At 34.4% G+C, this 13,328-nt stretch overlaps 2 protein-coding genes across 2 annotated transcripts; one reads left to right on the forward strand and one right to left on the reverse strand.

Moving 5' to 3' along the window:
• The first annotated feature begins 4,926 nt into the window (after window positions 1-4,926).
• Window positions 4,927-5,405, forward strand: LOC133332878 (huntingtin-interacting protein K). The gene is made up of 2 exons (XM_061541249.1): window positions 4,927-5,184; window positions 5,250-5,405. The coding sequence occupies exons 1-2, from the start codon at window positions 4,930-4,932 to the stop codon at window positions 5,346-5,348; spliced, it is 354 nt and encodes a 117-aa protein (XP_061397233.1). The 5' UTR covers window positions 4,927-4,929; the 3' UTR covers window positions 5,349-5,405.
• Window positions 5,406-6,530: 1,125 nt separating this feature from the next.
• On the reverse strand, window positions 6,531-9,934 carry LOC133332866 (dnaJ homolog subfamily B member 12). Its single transcript, XM_061541238.1, has 5 exons — window positions 9,691-9,934; window positions 8,416-9,002; window positions 8,237-8,352; window positions 6,762-6,925; window positions 6,531-6,694 (listed from the first exon to the last, which is right to left on the reverse strand). The coding sequence occupies exons 1-5, from the start codon at window positions 9,830-9,832 to the stop codon at window positions 6,582-6,584; spliced, it is 1,122 nt and encodes a 373-aa protein (XP_061397222.1). The 5' UTR covers window positions 9,833-9,934; the 3' UTR covers window positions 6,531-6,581.
• Between the last annotated feature and the right edge of the window lie 3,394 nt (window positions 9,935-13,328).

Genomic DNA, 13,328 nt, shown 5'->3' on the forward strand with positions numbered 1-13,328 from the left:
ATTGACATTTGGCATTTTTGTAGCCCTTTTCCGTTTTCTTGGTCTTGGGCTTTGCAGAAGGAATAGACGTTCTGCTATGATCAAACACTAGCGATCTATTTCTTTTTCTTCTATTTTTCCCTGCGTTACTTGCGCTCATTAGATAGCGATATTAAAATTTGTGATACTTTTATAATTTTTTTTATAGTTAAAACAATCAAAACATAAAGAGATGAACACTTAATCTACGTAATCGTTAAAGTATAATTAGATTTAAAATATATAGGTTAAATAAAAAAACATAAGGGTACAAACAATTAGAACAACACTAAATAGATAAACATATTTTAAAACACAAACGAGAGGTTCTAGGAGTATTTTCAGCTAACGTGAGATTGTGTGTGGGATATTGTTTAATTGTAAACAAAAAACATTTTCTTAATAAAGTGGCCTTATTAGGTCGTCATGATGTACTGATTAAATATATTGGACATTTACACACATTTAAATGGACATAATTTATGGAATGAAATATCCTAATTTTTAATTCTCTAAACTAAATATTGCACATTTAACACAGTTTATTCTAAATCTAAAAAGTGGATGCAATATCCGTTAGCTAATTAAAAATGCGATCTTTCATTTTAATCTATTGCCCCCTATAGGCTATTGAACAGTGCTTAGGTTTTATTGCACATATTTTAGGTGTCATCCTAGGCGCCATATTGATGTACGGTGCTTCGGATGCTAATTTTTTTGAATTATGCTTGGGCGCCATATTGTTACGTTCTAGGAATCAATTTGGGCGCCATATTGTTACGTTCTTTGAGTACCGGTTGGGCGCCATATTGTTATGTTCTTGACCTAATGCGGCGTCATGGCGGGGTTCGCACTAGCTCAGTTGGGAACACTTTTCGATCAGGGGAGTTCTCAACCCTTGCCACCATCAACCCTAGGGAACGAACAACTAGAAATTTTTGGATCATACAAAACACAAAAACATAAACAAACACAACATACACCTATGACGAAGGAGCTTGGTTTAGTGCTCCTCCACTATGCCCGCCCATCCTTGACCCTTTAGTCCAATTGACGAAATCTTATATTTAAAAGGGCTCCAAATTCCACACACACTTACCTCACGAAAACTTACACCTAATTCCCTCTCTCACAAAGAAAAATTAACACAACATAATTTCTAATAACATAAAATCAAACATAAAAATCATTTATTGACATTTTTTTGGACCTTAATCTAACACAAAACATGAAAAAATTATGTCAATTCATGAACTCCTAACTCCTTTTCTCTCAGTGTGAATCAATTCGTCGATTACCATTACTCTACATAGGGCATTTTACACTGCCAATTTAGGCCACTTTGGACAACTACACCTACCTAAGAGAGCTCTATTAGTGGTGACGTATGCGGTTAAATTGCGTCCGCAAAATTACTAAATTCTTGCTCCACGTAGAAATGTGGTAATCTAGCTCACCAGTAATTAAAAGGGGTTAAAAATCCTCACAAAAATATAATCATTTAAATTCTTAATTCTAAACTAACTACTAACATTCACAACTTATACTAACATATATTATTGTTTTAATTATATTTTTTTGTTTTTTTTATAGTTTTTGTGTCTTATTTTTTGTAAAATTTATATTAACGTTTTTTTTTTTTATCTCATTTCAGGTTTTTTTGATTTGCATAGGGAACTGGCACTTTCATTATTCCAGCATTATCATCAATCGGTATGTGTTATATTAATATTGTTTTACCTGGTTTCCAACGATTAAATATATTCTTTTCTGGTTTCTTTATTGTAGGGGTTTATTACCAGCGACAGAGCAAATCATCAAGGATCACCAGGATTTTTCTTCCCTTCCATACGGACTTAAAGGGGATTATTGGCAGGATTTTGGCAACTTTTCAAGGCTGTTTTATGGCTGTTTCCCAGCTGTCTTCACAACGTCTTCAAAAATTCTTCCGAATATTCTTCAAAATTTTCATCTGACCTCCTCCACGCAGATATTTGGGAGGGGTCAGTTTCTTCGGCGGTGTGCAGATTTTTATTGGCGTTTAACTTTAATGAAACACAAAAAAAAAACAGGACATTGAAGCGACAAAAAACAAACACATTAAACAACATGCTTACATTTTTGCATACGCACAACATATGTTTGTCACACAACACCACAATAAACGTTGAAGAAAAATATATATTTTTTTTTTATTTCCAATTAGATTTTTTTTTGTTGATATTGTTTTTTTATTTTTGGGAAAAATCCAATTGGATTTTAAGTGGACACAAATAACTATGGCGATTTTTCTTTCATTCGCTCCTTTTATATGGCCGAAACCCAAGCATGATTTTCCCTCCTTTTCATTTTTCGCACAATTTTCCGACATTTATTTATGTCTGTTTTATGCTACATCCAAACCTATTACGCTCACGCAGTGTTGCATTTCATGCACGTTACGTGACCGCATCCACTAACTACAATTCATTTCATTATTCCATCTTAGCAACACTGTTTATATGTACCGCATCCGGCTTATTTCTGACCGGCTTTGTAATCAGGGCTTCAAATGCTTTAAAATGGTAGCCATAATGCCTTAGTGGATTTTAAAAAATTGTGAGAAAATACAAGGGTCCAAACGGAACTTTGGAGGCCCATATCTCCGGAAATACCGATTTCCGCATGAAAAAATATACTGTTATATTTAGGGCCCCAAGGACTACATGTGGTAAAAATTTCAAAACGATCCGGGAGGGGCCCTAGACTAGACTTGTTTCCGTAAAGCTAAGCTTACGATAGATTTTTATCCCAAAAATTGCATTTTGAGTCGTAAATTCAGCTGTTTTTTTTTTATTCCAGCACAAAATTATTTACTGACAACTTATCAAAATAAATAAATCAAAATAAATATTATTCACCAGATTGATAGGGTTTCATTTTCAAAATCAAAACTATTTTGATATTCTTCATGCATTGTGTGTGTCACACATACAAAAATAAACTTTCAAAAAATAGGAGATTCTTGCAGTACGGGAACACGCCAATACTATAATTCCGTTTCAGAACCTAAAATATTCTACTCCTTTTACATGTTTTGCAACTTTTTACTCGAAAACCGTTCCTCAACCCACAAAACTGGTAAAACATTGACTCAATTCCCTTTTACTAGATTTACTATTAAAAAAGTACTGGAACAGACCATATGATAAATGCTGTACGGCATGATGTATAGTGTATGGGACCCTTTAGACTTTTCGATTTTTTCCTCTGACCAAAAAGTCGATTTTTAGACTTTTCGACTTTGATTAAAAAGTCGACTTTTCCATCTTTCGATTTTGTCAAACCTCATCAAAATCGATTTTCGACTTTTACCGACTAATGCAAAATCATCTAAAAAATTGATTTTTTATATGAATTTTTGTAAACAGATAAAATAAAGTTCTGGAATTTGTAATTTTTGGGCAATTTGAGCTTCATGATAATAAAACAAGTATTTGTGAAGAAAATCGAAAGTCGATCTTTATATTGCGATTTTCTCAAAGATCAAAAGCCGACTTCATGATCCAATAAACAGGTCGTGTCGGAAGCAATCCTTATCGACAATTTTTGATTAAAATCCCCCAAGCTGTCAAAATCGAAAGCATTTTTACAGTCCGTGTGAAATCATCTGGCCTTATCGGACGTCCTTATTATTGGATTATGGTCGACTTTTACAACGTTACCTATAATCCGACGGGGCGTACAGAAAATTCAACTTCCCCACTTTTGCAAAATGTTGTGTACGGCCGTATTACCGAAATACGCCGTATCCATATCATCAAGCGAATAAAATCAACCGCAAAAGAAATTGAAAATTTATTAAATTTATCCACATATTTAATGTTCACATTCGAAATTTCATATTTTCTGATTGTTTTGTTTTTATCTTCAACAAAAGAAAAAAAAAAACAAAAAAATACGTTCTGTCAAAGTTGAAATTGTTCAACATGAAATTTTGTACGCTCGACGTATTTCGGTAATATTCATATAAATACATATGTTCTACTTTTGTGGTGGAAAACGTCGAACGAGCTAGTTGAATTTTAGGTAAGGCTGTTACACTTTTCCAAGATCTATTAATAAGGTCACCCAGGTAGCAATCGAAATCGGAAAACAGCTGTTTTTTCTCAAGTCTAATGTCAAAAATGTCGACATTGTTTACGTTTTCATAATGGAAGTTAATTCACAATAATGCATTTTGACAGCAAACTCTAGTGGCAGCTGGTCTCCCTGGGTGACCTCTTTTATAGGCCTTGCACTTTTCCATACAAAAAGTCCATTAGTGGGAAGTCGATTTACTAATTCTTAATTTAATTGTTGGTCTGTTCCCGCACTACAAGAATCTACTATTTTTTACTTCGATAACACTTTTTTCCTTTATGATATCGAAGAAAATAGTAAAATCTAGTAGATTCTTGCAGTACGGGAACATACCATGTATTCCTTGTGTTTATCAATTACCATGGCCTATAAATAAGGCCACCCAGGGAGACCAGCTGATAATCGATACCTCTCATGTTTGCTGTCAAAATGGAAGTCAATTCACAATAATGCATTTTGACAGCAAACTTGAGAGGTATCGATAATCAGCTGGTCTCCCTTGGTGACCTTATTTATAGGCCATGGTAATTGATAAACACAAGGAATACACAATGTCGAAATTTTTGACATTAGACTTGAGAAAAAACAGCTGTTTTCCGATTTCGATTGCTATCTTGGTGACCTTATTAATAGATCTTGCATGGACTTTTCCATACAAAAAATCGATTAGTCGAAAGTCGATTTACTAATACCTATTCTGCACATTTTTTTAGTATAGAATAGAAAAAAAAACTATATTTTAGTATTTTACTTTAATTTGTCAATAATAAAAAACTCCCAATAAACACAATGGCCGATCTTAATGGTACTGAAGTCGATGAGGTGCAGGATAAGAAACAGAAAAAACAAACCAAACATGATGGTGGTGCTGCCGATTTAGAACGTGTTACCGACTATGCTGAAGAAAAGGAAATCTCCACAGCGAATATATCCAGTGCCGTGGAACAGTTCGGTAATCAACGTCAAAAAGAAGATGAATTGCGTGTGGCCAAGGAAATGGAATTGCAAAAGATTCAAGTGAAAAAAGAGGATATCGAACTTATTGTGAGTTTATTGTGAGTGTTTTGCATTCTATTATTAATGATTATTTTCTTCCCTTTTCCTTTTAGATGAATGAAATGTTAATTAGCAAAATGCAAGCCGAAAAGGTCCTGCGTGAACAAAGAGGAGATGTTGTAGCAGCTCTGGAAGCCATTATAGCTAATTAGATGTGTCTTCGGCTAATGCTTATAAGTTTCTTTTTGTTTTTTTTCTAAGTTTCCAATAAAAAAGAGATATTTAGGTACAATCTAGAATTCGAGTGTGATTAAATTGAAATGGTAAAGAAAAGAAATAATACAGATTACCAATGAATTAATGGCCTTATATAAAGACTTAATGTTGGTCGTCTATAGACTCCCTTCTGGTCGTCTGTAAAGACTCCCTTCTGGTCGTCTATAAAGACTCCCTTCTGGTCGTCTATAAATACACTCTTCTGGTCGTCCATAAAGACTCCCTTCCAGTCGCCATAAAAACTACTTTTTGGTCGTCTATAAAGATTCCCTTCTGGTCGTCTATAAATTCTCCCTTCTGCTCGTCTATAAAGACTCCCCTCTGCTCGTCTATAAAGACTCCCCTCTGGTCGTCTATAAAGACTCCCTACTGGTCGTCTATAAAGACACACTACTGGTCGTCTATAAAGACTCACTACTGGTCGTCTACAAGGACTCACTTCTAGTCGTCCATAAAAACTATTTTTTGGTCGTCCATAAAAACTCCCTTCTAGTCTTCTATGTTCTTTTCTTTAACCACAAAAACAAAAAAAAATTTTGTTGGAAGTCTATCGTTCCTTTCCTTGGCCCGTATATAAAAACCTTTTATATGTCCATATATATATATTTAGGTATGTCGTAAATTCCATCATTTGTTTATTGACAATGCAAATAACTTATTATTAATATATAATTGTTCTTCTTTTTGTATGTACTATGTGTGTGTTTTGTATGTGAAATCAATTAATTTTCTCTTTTATTTTTGTTTTCAATTTTATTCTTATAAAATACAACACTTTCTCGTACGTACAATTATCCATTAAATTGAACTACAATTGTAATATTAAATCCTTTCCTGGTGATGTCAATGGCTCATCATCCTATTCTATTATAGAAATCCACTCAACAAAATGGGAGGGATAAGGAAATAAACAAATAAAATAAAATTGGAAAATCAAAACTCAACAAAAGATAGCTGAAGGTTCCACCAGGGTTCTCTATGTCTGGGTGTGTGTGTGTTTTCTGCGTGCTTGAAAACAAAGTTATGGTGTTGGATAATGGGAAGGAAGGATGAATGGGAGGAGGTGTGTGTTATGTTAGGTGGTTGTTTTCCAAAAAAAGTTAAAATATATTTAATTTATTTTTTTGTTGGTTTGTTTGTTTCTAATGATAGTGTTGAACCGTCTTAAACTATGTATTCAAATACTTTTGAAGATTTTCACACGAGGGCATATTAATATTTTGGGCCTTGCGGAACAAGTCACGATCACCAAAACTACGAGCTTTAGCTAGCATTGAATCACCTAGAAATAAAATGGAGAAATTTAGTAAAAAAAAGAAACGAAAATATTTTATATTTCAAATACTTACGATAATTTCTTTCTCGACTGCATGATAACTTCAAATGATTTATAAAATCTTCCTCAACCGATTCCTCTAATCGTCCCACCGAACCTTGATATTCCGAATAGAAATTGTCCTTAACATAGTAGGGTATCTTCAATGAATTGGTTTCACGTTTCACCGAATATTTGCTAATTTGAGAAAAAGAAATCGATATTAGAAAAAATATTAGAAAGAGGGTAGGTAGGATCGGACTAAATATGCAAACAAAAATATCGGATTTCAAAAATATTTTTTTTTTTCGGAAAAGCCACTGCATTCAAAAGCCTGACGTCAGCTCTATTATAAAGACTCTTAATTTTCAGTCAAGAATTTGTATTAGTTTATACTCCCCTTTTCTCGCCTTCAAAGACTCCAATCCGGTCTATAAATACTCCTATATGTTCGTTTGTAAATACTCCTATCTGGTTGTCTATAAAGTCTCACTTCTGGTGGTCTATAAAGTCTCGCTTCTGGTATTCTATAAAGACTCCCTTGGACTCAACTAAAAATACAGCCTTCATCTCGTCTGTAACGATTCCCTTCAACTCGTCTAAACCTACTGTCTTCGGCTCGTCTATAAAGACTCCCTTCGGCTCGTCTATAAAGACTCCCTTCGGCTCGTCTATAAAGACTCCCTTCGGCTCGTCTATAGAGACTCCCTTCGGTTCGTCTATAGAGACTCCCTTCGGCTCGTCTATAAAAACTCCCTTCGGCTCGTCTATAAAGATTCCCTTCGGCTAGTCTATAAAGGCTCCCTTCGGCTCGTCTATAGAGACTCCCTTCGGCTCGTCTATAAAGACTCCCTTCGGCTCGTCTATAAAGACTCCCTTCGGCTCGTCTATAAAGACTCCCTTCGGATCGTCGATAAAGATTCCCTTCGGCTAGTCTATAAAGGCTCCCTTCGGCTCGCCTATAAAGACTGCCTTCGGCTCGTCTATAAAGATTGTGTCTACAAAGACTCACTTTTTTGGTCTATAAGTACTCCCTCTTGGTCGCCAAAAAAAAAGACTCCCATTTGCTTCTCTATAAAAAAACCCAGAGGTTCAGATTATCTATAAATAGTCCTTGAACTGAAAATCGTCTATAAAAACTTATTTCTCTATTAAGACTCCCTGACTTTTAGCTCGTTTTTAAAGACTCCCTGACCTTTCGTTCGTATAAAAAGCCTTCCTGATTTTCAGTTCGAATAAAGTCTTTCTGGTCATCTCTGATCTTCATTTGGTATATTAGAACTCCCTGAGCTCGCCTATAAAGACTCCCTGACCACCAGCTCGTCTATTAAGACTCCCTGACTATCAGCTCTGTCAAAACTCCCTTCCACTGGTCTATAAATACTGCTGTATGATCTTCTATAAAATATCGCTTCCACACGTCATTAAAGATTCCCATGTGGTTGTCACTCTCTCTCTTTACTCATCTATTCTATCCTTTCCCTCTCGGTTTTGTAAACTTCAACTTACTGTGATGGTGTCAAGCTATAGATGGGGTCCGAAATAAAGAATGACGACATCATTGATAGGCCAATCAAAACCAAAATAGGCAATAAATTAATCAAAGCCGATGATGAAGATTGATTCTGAAAATATAACAAGGATTTTAAATACCCTTCAATTGAATAATTCTTTCGCATAAAATCTACCTCTCTTTCTTCCCTTTGCTGGCGTCGTCGATTTGATCTCATATAGACATTTTGTTGTGGAAATCCAGAACCGAAGAACATATTGAAAATTTCCTCAGCACTGACGTCGGCTTGGAAACCACGCGAATAGCCAAAATCACTGGTATAATAGCCATTACGCATACCACCATTGCCGCCTCCGCCGCCACCACCACTATGTGAATCATTAATGCCATATAAATCGTATTGTTTACGTTTTTCAGGATCTGTAAGAATGGCGGCAGCATTACCGACGGCCTTGAAAGCTTCAACAGCACCAGGGGCACGATTTTTATCCGGATGCAATTGTAAGGCAAGTTTCTTATAGGCTTTCTTAATTTCCGAATCTGTTGATGTCTTGGTAACGCCTAAAATTTCATAATAATCTTTGCATTTTTTCACTTTACGAACAGCTTCCATTTGTTCGGCGGTATAATCGGGTTCAGCATTACGTGAATCGGAATTTTTGCGTTTGCGAACGCCATCGGTTTCACTGTCACGCTGTGATGAACCGCCAGCCGACGATGAACCGCCATTTGAGGGAAAACTTTTCACCTTGGAAAGGAGTACTGGAAAAGGAAACAAAGAAAAAAAAACGACAATTATTGCAATTGGAAATATCAATATTTGGACTTAAAATTAGAATACCTTGCTGATAGAATATCAATTTTGTTTAAAATTTTTCATCTGCCGTTTTCGTTCTATTAATGTTTAATCATAATGGTATACTGTTGACTCATGGTACCGGTATTTTTTTAAATAACAAAAACTTCTACACATTTTCAGATAGTTGCAGCTTCGTGACATAGATTGTATTTCAAATCATCTCAACATAAGTCTCTATAACCTCACCTAATTCCTAATTTACAACTTCTTAAATTATTTTAATATTGATTTAATTTCGATTAAATGAAAACAACAACAAAAATAACCAAATATTGGCATAGGCATGTGCTAGGTAGGTAATATGCCCAACATTGTTCTTTATCTCAAATTCGGTTCTAAGGCCAGATATGACTATAGACCTTAATGGGCTATATTTATCTTATTTGAATAGTTAGCAGCCACATAAACGTCGGTGTTGTTGTTGTTGGCTTAATAAATTTTGTTTACTTTCTTTTTTTCAATTTATTTGTTTGCCACTATGAACGAGACTACCACCCTATGTGGACTACGGAATTTGTAACCTAATGAACTTATGATGTACATTATTGTATTATTCACTCATTTCAATTTTATTTTACGATTCTTACTTACCTTTGGCCTTTTCCGTTGGGAATAGTTTCTCGGCTTTTAATAGGAATTTCTCGGCTTTTTCCAATTTACCCTCGGTCAAAGCTTGCACAGCAATATCGATGCAGCGCATTGCTTCGTCTTTGTTGCCCTCTATTACCGTCATTGTTGTTGTTTTTGTTGCTCTGTTTTAATCCGGATATTTGTTTTATTCCACGTAATTATTTGTATCTGTTTTGTTAATTAATTTTTATATGTGTGTTACTAAAATATTTTAAAAAAATAATGGACAATAACATTTCTGTGTGTGTGTGTGTATGCCCGTATTCAACTCAATGTTGACTTACGACGTCACACAGCACTAAACCAACCACAAAAAAATTGCACTGGCTAAAAGCTAAAATATACTATAAATGGTACGTGCCTGCTGCCAGCTGCTAAATGTTTCGGCAATCTTCTTCTTGCTCACCTACTATCGGCTCGTCGTTGTAGTCACTGCCGTTGTCGTCGTCGTTTAATGTAATAATAAATAGACCCCCAATAAAAAAATTGTAGTTTTTTATTGGGTCAGGGGTTTTACGCACAAGCGAGACTTTTCCAAAATCTACGCTGGCTGCAATTGATAGTAAATCATGTTAGTACAATGATTTTTATTTAGTCTAATAGATATTTTTGATTTACCTTAGTTTATTTTATAATTTAACACCTCGGATAAGAAAATATTTCAATTTTTCCACCTAAAACCACATCATATTCACCCTCTTATTAGACTTTTTACGATTCACACAGATGACAAGTATTAGGGATTTATAGTATCATTTTTATCACAATTATCCATATTTAGTTAAATGACATTTTCGGTCTCTTAGAACCCTATCACTGTTTGACGTAAAGGCGAATATGCACTATCATTTTGAACTGTCCATGTTGCCCAAATTTTGCTTGTTTGATAATGCGGCCTCTAATGTTCGTCATTCACCAGGCAGCCACGAAAATATTCATGGTTGTTGGATAATCGACAAAAAAACCTGATAGTCCACAATTATAGTATGTACTTACCTTTACGCCAAACGGTGACAGGGAAAATGTCGTTTTAAAAATATATTGATTATTGTGACAACATGATATTGTAGAAACCTAACACTTGTCATCTCAAAGACATAGATACCGTAAAGACTCGACCATGATTCAATAATAAGGTGATGTATCAAAACAAAAACCGTTGTTTTTGTCTCGATTATCTGTAAAAAATTCCCAAATAATATTTCAAATGGTTGGCAACACTGCACATCGAATTCAAGTAGAAATTACACACTTTGACAGTTAATCAAGACATCAGCTGCGCTAAATGGACTACCTATTCATTGTGCCATGGACTCGACAAAATGCATTTTGACAAAATAGTTTATGAAAACATGTCCAGGGGGAATCAAATATAACAAAGGTATATTAACCCTTTGTGGCCCAATGTTGCCCACAGGCAACAAAATGTTTTAGAGCTTATATTTAATATACAGCTAGTAGATATATATTCTTTGGATTTCGTACGTCTAGACCTGATTATGGACAACATATATCAAAAGAAAAATCTTAAAAATTCAAATTCTTGGTAAAGTTATGAGGTTTTCAATATAGAGAAGAGGGCAAAAATGTGTACAGTACTAATTTGTGTATACAGTCCAAATTATTTAAATTGCTTCGTATTCGAAATTTACGAATTCTGCCATCAGAATTATTTTTGATTCTTGTAAAAAAGAATATAGAGAATAATTTAAAATGAATTTTGCGTCGATTTTGCATTTGGTATTCTTGATATAGGGCTTTTATTTTTCAGAAAGAATGTACTGTAGCTCCCGATTGCAAGGATATAGCTATTTGTCCATATCCTATCTAGGATAGTTGCATTAAATTTGTGAACAGAAAATAGTTCTTATATTAGGCAAAACAATTCGGGGCTCAAAGGGTTAAAACAGGGTGCGCAAAAATTCGTTCGCGAATGATTCAAAATACATTATTTTCGTTTTGTGCTCATTTTACGAATGAATTTATGGCGATAATTTCTTTATCAAACGAGCATTCGACAAAAAATGTTCGCACTCACATAACAAACTAGTGAGAGCACACAACAACGTTCGTTTGGTGGTTGGAATTCTTTCTGACATTCTCTCAGGAATGAAAACAAACATTCCCGAATTCTCGCGAATGCTCAAAACGGCAACAACAAACGTTCGTGAACTCAATAGTTGTTTGACATGTATTTTGTTATTCCACACATTTTCCGCTACACACAAATTTATTCGTTGGGTGTGTGTTTATGATATTTTTGTTTGTTGTTATAAAAGAATGTTTTTAAAGAATGTTCTTCGGGAACAAATGCTCGCGAAAGAATGAATCGACGAGGCTTGCAGCGAAATTTTATCATTCGTGAATTTTTCGTGCAATGCGAACATTCGCAAGAGATTACAAATGTTTGTTCATTCATTGTAACTTTATCATTCGCGATAACTTGAAAACATTCGAATTCTCGCCCGTGAGCGTTCGTGAGAAAGAGCGTATTTTAATCATTCTTCGCACCCTGGAATAAAACCGCCAACATGCTAGCGCGTTTACCTATGTCTTCTAAATCGACTTGATTTGTAAATCGAGATATTAAATCCTACTTGTTTAGACTAGTATTAATATGAAATGAAGATTTGTCAGCTGACTTTTTGTGTTAGGCAGTTATTTTGAACATTAACTCATTTTAAAGCATACTTTGAGGGAAAAGATTATTTTTGGGACAACATCAGGCGCATTTAGACTACAGCTTTTATCGTGATAAAGTTCATTATCTCGATTTAATTGGTAAATCGAGCTGAATTTACCTCAATTTACCATAAAAAATAAATCCACTCAATAAATCGAAATAATTTCAAATACCACCTTGCTTTTGTCTCAAAAAATAATAGTTTCTCTCTAAAGTATGCTTTAAAATTGTTAATATTCCAAATAACTTCCTGACAAAAATATGTCAACTTCTGAAAATATATCTCTTGTTTGCATACATAATAAATGACCTAATAGAGAAAAATTGCCACAAAAATTATGGAAGCACTGAAATGTGTATGTAAAAGTTAACAAATAACAGCTGACAAATCAACTTCATTTCAATTTAATACAGTTAGGATTTGACATCTCGATTTAAAAATCGAGTCGATTTACAGCGCATAGTCTAAATGGTATTTTTACACGATATGTATTTTAGATATGTGCTGTCAGCATATTTACATATGCTACTCGAACTCGTAAAACGTAACGAAATCAGCTGTTTGAAAGACTTTCTTCTACAGACCGATGACAACTAAAGTTACACAAAAAAAAAAATCTCCATTGTGTCCCAATACATTTAAGGTGGAAACACATAAGTGGATTTCAGGCTTGATATGCTAAGTTGGCTTCTTTAATGGAAAAGAATAAAGGAGAACAGCATCTAAAATGAAGTTTGTCATTGACATTCACATGGTATTATAACACGAGGTAGGATTACTTGACGAAATATATAGAAACTGTAGTATAGTTTAATGTCTTATATATACATATCCAACAGGTTGTATTGTTTATTTGACATATTTTTACATTTTTATTATTTAAGGAAATATCCCAAAAAAATGAATAGAATGTCA

The sequence above is a fragment of the Musca vetustissima genome, unplaced genomic scaffold (genome assembly GCF_032173495.1).
Source record: "Musca vetustissima isolate MV318-11 ecotype Yass unplaced genomic scaffold, APGP_CSIRO_Mvet_v1 utg839440, whole genome shotgun sequence".
In the NCBI taxonomy this organism is placed as follows: domain Eukaryota; kingdom Metazoa; phylum Arthropoda; class Insecta; order Diptera; family Muscidae; genus Musca; species Musca vetustissima.